The following is a 6,000-nucleotide window of genomic DNA, read 5'->3' on the forward strand; positions in this document are numbered from 1 at the left end:
TGTGCATGTGTTGAATATAGAAATACTCCAGAGAACACATTAATTTAAATAATACAGTTTGTTATGGGCATGTGTTTTGGTATTATTTTTTAAATTCCTAAATGCATTGTCATTTCTTATGACTATATACTTCTAAATGTAATCAGTCAATTTGAATACATAATTTCCACGTGTTATTTATGTTTCTGCAAAACATCACCATGTGTAAACCCTAGAAGGAAGAGGATTTTATGTTATTTTTATCAATGTTGGAGAAGTATTGGAAAGGCGTCTACAAAGCAAGGTCTCTTTGAAGAAAGAGAGTGGTAAAGTTTTTACCTATTTTCAAAATGAACAACTTGCGATAGAATCTGATTTTATATGTATTTATTAAATTAAAATTAAATTGGTGAAAGCCATAGGAAAATAAAAAAGGCACATTTTATTTCCTTTTATAAACCATAATAAGCTTAGATTCTTGTACCTTCCCAAAAATGTTTTTTTAGACTGTATCCATTTCAGTCTGCCTAATGCTCATTCAAATGCCTATCCAAACAGCTACCCATATAACCATGTATAAACATTACTAAATTTAATATCATGTTATTACTTGTCTGGAAGAATATATCTACTGTTGCATATTTTAAATGTACACCTGTGGAACAATAAATGTTGTCATCTGGTTAAGCTGATGAAAACTAATCAAAGATCTGAGAAAAGGATTTATTAATGTTCATTGTTTTTAGGTATTATTTCACATTTAATACTGCATCTCATATTTTATCATAAGGCACATTTCCTTCTCTATGTTGTATGTGAATGAGAATAATTATATCACTTCTAACATATGAAAAAGATATCCATTCCAAAGTTATGACACAGAATTTATTTTCTGTAGACTTTACATGTAAATTTGTCTAATAATAGAAAAATATTTATATCCTAAGCAGTCAAACCCCAAAGTACTATTCTTTTATGAGATTTTATGCTTATTTCCTACAGATACCAGTAATTCTTACTAATATATTTATCCCATTATATAGTTTAAACATATTAAAATTCCCATATACCAAAGGGCTCACAGCCAATTATTCTGGACTGATTGGCATTTTGATACGACTGAGATAAAAGTTTAACATGAATAGTAGTTATAACTATGTGCTTTTTTTAAAAACTGGATTTGTAAATAGATTCTAAAATTAAGAGCGACCGATTTAAATTAACATTACAATACTGGCTACCATACTTATTATCCTGAGATTTAAAATAGAAGTGTTGTCACATATGTGCCAAAAAATTATTTCTAAAGCAAGGGAGAATTCCCTTTAGAAAACTACATTTTAAACTATCAATATAACATGTGCATACTATAACATGAAAATGATGTACTTTCCACTCATATACAAACCAATATGCACTAGGTGGCTGCTACCAGATGGCATATTTACGTTTCACACTTTATTGAAACAATCACTGCCAAAAGAAAAACCTAACCTAGCAGAAGAATTGTATCAAAATTCCTTCCTTCGAAAAAAAAAACCCAGTTTTTTTAGTGTTATCTCTTAGAACAGTTTAACTACTATTTTAATTCAGAATATGCTACATGAGAATGTATGTTAAACCAGAGAAAATTAAAGAAAATATTTAGAATGGTATTTATGTTTTATTACAATAATACTTAACCCCTTAATATTATTGTAAACATTCTAAAAAACAAAAACCTTCGTATTACTAATTCTAATTCAGGTCCCACTCCCATGAGTGCATAATGAATTTTATACTGTGTTGATGGCATATTCTTCCTCTTCTGATGATAAAAACTTCTTATATTACTTTTTCTGGAAAAAATAAAATGATCAAAAAACCAAAAGAATTTACTAATGATTTCCAGAGAAATGTATATATAGAAGCACAATAATTTGCCTTTAGTGACACTATAATCTTTGTACTGAGTTTTTAATGAACTTGGAATTTTTCCCAAAGATTTGAGATTTATCCTGATAAATTCTCTGCATCAACTCTTTTCTTGCAAGAAAAGTAAACAGCACCACATCTTAATAAAATTAGTGCTGTATTTTTTTTAATTTCATAAAGTTTACTCAGAAATACAACATGAAGTACAAATGTCAACTCTCATTTCTCCTTTCCTCAGGTTACTAACTTTTCAAAAAAATAAAGATGCATAAGCCTTACAAAAACATTGCCAATATTTCCTAAAAGAGACTGACTTAGCTCTACAAAATCTTTTATTAAGCTCTTTTATACAAAATAATTAGTGTTTCATATTATTTGAAAATATCTTAAATTTTTATTGTTAAAAAATAAATTTCAAATCTTTTCAAAGAAAAGAAACTGTGGCTTCCTAAGTCCTATTTTTGCCCACTATTTATTTTCTTTCTTGTCTTTAGTGAATTTCTGACCATGAAAATTGAGCTATTTTAATTTTAGGAAAACATTTATTGCAGATGTCCTTCTTACAACAAGGATTCTTTTATTAATATTTTAGCATGGTCTGTTCAGGAATAAAAGGTTGTATTTTGTAGTACCTTAAAAAGTCATAGTTTTCCCCAATGGTGTGATGAAGCATTCCCTCCAAATGAGAGAAATATTGGTAAATTGTCAGTTAAAAATAACACTTTAAAAATGTGTAAACTGAACACACTGACTGCTTTAAAGCGCCACTTCTTTGACACAAAATGCAAGCGACTCACTTGAGTTCTAGCTTTACAGGCCAAGCTACAAAGAGACTAAAGAAACAAATATATAGAAGTGTAATTTCTTAATAAGAGTGAATAATTTTGAAGCATCTTCGGTGTAATTCTTACTCTTTTCATGTTTCAAAATATCCGCTTGGAACATCCTGCCAATTACAGGAAGATCTACAGATGGCATTTAGCCTCGTGCTTCATAACAAAAAGGATCTGCACTCATTTTTATGGAAGATTATCTAAAATGTACATGACTGTAAATCAATGACAAAAATATTAGACATTCCCCTTAGCCGGGTTAGAACGTGCATCCTTCAGATTCTTGCACTGACACCTAATGTAATAAATACTTTAAGCTGAACCTTAAATAATAGCTGCAGGATTTCAACTGGTAAAGATTCACGGTTAGTATCCACCACAAACTCCAGTATTCAGCACTTGGCCAACAAAGGACAGCAAATAATTCCCAATAGCAAAAATACCGGGAAGGCTACCTTGGGCTTTATTTTTGTTATGTAAAATTCATTAAAGTGACTCATCCACTTCCGATTACCTAGTCTTAGAGGCTTTAAAGTAGCTTCAAGAACCAAAAAAAAAAATCTTTCCCAGAATGCCTGATAGGCTATTCCGCGCATTTAAAAATATGTGTATATTTATACGTGCCACTGACTTTGTCTTTTTTCCAGCCTAAAAGAGAATTATTATTTTTCATTCCCTTCCTGCCCTGTAACTATACAGCTACCTTCAAACACTCTATTTCCAGAACAGCAGCGAGGTTTTTTTAAGCTATTTTAGAAATGGTAAAAATAAGAGAAAATTGCAGGAGACTGGAAACACTCAGTCCCTCCCCCAAAGAATAGGTTCTATTCATTCTAAGAACAGGAACCGCGTGTCCTACGGCACTTAGATGTTTCAAATAGAGGGTGAGGGAGGTTGGGTGGCACGGTCCCGGTACCTGCGAGTCCCTGGGGTGGACAGCACCTCTACCGCGTGAAGCGAGCACTCCTCTCATCAGGAAGGCTGTGGAGCGCGCCCAGTAATTTGGGATCCAAACGAGTTTGGATACCACAGCAATTAGTGAGCATCCCAGAGGCCAAGTGCGGGGAAAGTGCGGGAAAAGTCCACGCTACCCTGGCCAGCCTGCAATTACCTATGTGCAAAATACCCAACCCAAACACAACTTTTTATAGGACTGGGTTTGATGAGAGCGGGTATCTGGCTGGAAACTTTTCCCACAGTACACCTAAACTCTTTTAAGTCCAAGGAATCCTTTTAGAGATGGGCTGAGGCGCCGCGAGTCGTTGGCGGACGTTCCCCAGGACAGCCCGGCCCCGCCGAGGCTCCCAAGACGCGGGCTCGGTGCGCATTCCGGCGGCGAGCAGCGCGCACCTCCCGCTCGGCCTCTCCAGAACCAAGTCCGGCTCACTGCCCACCCCCACGGGCAGAGAAGCCCCTCAACTCGGGAATGGAGCCCACGCCGGGCTTCCGCTGCACCCCTCGGCCCGCACTCCCCGCCCTGCCCGGGCACTTACGTGACGGCCGAAGGAAACGGCTCCTCAGATGAGGGGCCGATCAGCAAAGATTGGAAAAGTGTCAGAGTCAAGGCCAGCAGGCAGCCAGCAGCCATCTTCGCTATCGAAGATCAATCTCGCCTCCCTTCCCAGCCTGGGAAAGGACCGGTGCTAGAAACCACGGGAGGAGAAGGAGCACGGTCAGCCCAGACCGCGGGCGTCTGAGGGCCGGCGCGCCCAGGGCCGGGACCCGGACGCGGGCTCACGCCGGGGACCGCAGGGGCGAAGCCCGGCGCGGGGGAAGGGGCGGCGGCGGGCGGACCCACTAGCGCGCGTCGGCTGCTCTGCGCCGCGGCTGCCTCGCCGCCGCCGCCATCAAGGGCGACTTTGGAAACAGACCTGGGCAAGCCCGCCGGCGCTCGCGCTCTCGCTCCCTCTCGGTTTCCTCCTTGATTTATTCCCGCGATTGCCGTGGAGAAGGCGGGGGCGGAGGCGGGGGCGGAGAAGGGGTGACGGCACTGGGGAGGGGTGGGGTGGCTGCAGGAATGGGGGAATGGCAGGCGGAGAGACTTGTGGCAGAGAGAGAGAGAAAGGCTCCGTCTGGCTTCTCTGGGCAAGTCGGAGGGAGGCGGCTGGGGGTGGGCAGCGGGAGGGCTGGGCGTCAGAGCAGTCGGGCGGAGACGGGCCGGAGCAGCCCTCCATACAAGGGAGACAGGAACTCCCAAAGTCGGCGCCGGCTTGCCCCAGCCGCCCGGCGCGCGGAGGCGGAGCGGAGCCGGCCCAGCGGGGCTCCCCGGGGACCGCCAGCCGCCCGCAGGGTATCCACAGGCTGCAGGGGCTCCGGCCGAGCACTTGGCTCGTGGCTTTGGGGGTTATTTTTGCCCAGGCAGGCAGCGTTCCCCCGGCCCTTCTCCCAGACGCAGAATCCACCGCCTGCCTAGGAATCATGGAGAAGTGATTCGACAACAAATGTAGGAGGGGTTTCTATTTGCATTTTAAAGCACCACTTTTCACTCCCTACCAGGTGGCACTGTTTATTTGCCCGGGAGTGCCAAAGGCTAGAGCCTCCGGCGTGGCTGAGTGCCAGTTGTGGCGGGGCCCCACGCCCAGGTACCGCTCACCTGGCAAGACAGAGCCTCGGGATCCGGGCTGAGGACAGTCAGAGAAGGACCTGATGCTGTAAAATCCTCCTAGCCCTGCCGTGTGGTAGGACAGGGGTGAAGGGACGAATTCTACGCCCAGGGAGCATAGTGCCCTGACAAAGGCTTTGTAACTACCTCCAAAAAGTCCCGAATGCCCTGGTCTGGCCGGCGGGCTGCCCTGCCTTGACAATGTTGCTACAGGATGAGTTCACTTTGTCCCGGTGAGGGCGTTAAAAGGGTAAGCAACAGGAACAGGTGGCAATTTGCAAAATGCCCCTGAAATATGGAGGAGGAATTAAGAGAGGGAGAGAGAGCTAGAGAGTAGAAGTCTGCGGACCAGTTTCACCTCCATCCCCAGGAGAAGCAGTGGCAGGCGTGCCCGGGCCTTCTCGTAGGAAAAAACAGAAGGGTCTTGGGTTAGGCCTCTTCTCCCGACCACACAGGCCTCCTTCAGGAAGGCGCTGATGTACCGGGTGGAAAGGTTTCCTTGAACATCTTAAATTCTTAAGCCCCTTGTAGTAGTATATTAGAGCACTTTTGACACCATTCCTGATGAAAAAAAAAAAAAAGACCATCTTGCATATGCGTAAAAGGTGTCATTATGGGGAGGCCGTCAGATTTTTAATTAGCCTTTCTTTAGTTTCAGTAGAGCTTATGAAA

The 6,000-nt window shown here is 42.6% G+C and overlaps 1 protein-coding gene across 2 annotated transcripts in view; it reads right to left on the reverse strand.

Moving 5' to 3' along the window:
* Positions 1–4,645, reverse strand: part of CACNA2D1 (calcium voltage-gated channel auxiliary subunit alpha2delta 1) — a 515,294-nt gene extending 510,649 nt beyond the window's left edge. For both annotated transcript variants that reach the window (XM_060020340.1, XM_060020339.1), the window contains exon 1: positions 4,220–4,645. In XM_060020340.1, coding sequence (XP_059876323.1) covers positions 4,220–4,314 — 95 coding nt within the window. In that variant the 5' untranslated portion in view covers positions 4,315–4,645. The remainder of the gene's footprint in view (positions 1–4,219) is intronic.
* Between the last annotated feature and the right edge of the window lie 1,355 nt (positions 4,646–6,000).

The sequence above is a fragment of the Delphinus delphis genome, chromosome 9 (assembly GCF_949987515.2).
Source record: "Delphinus delphis chromosome 9, mDelDel1.2, whole genome shotgun sequence".
Classification (NCBI taxonomy): domain Eukaryota; kingdom Metazoa; phylum Chordata; class Mammalia; order Artiodactyla; family Delphinidae; genus Delphinus; species Delphinus delphis.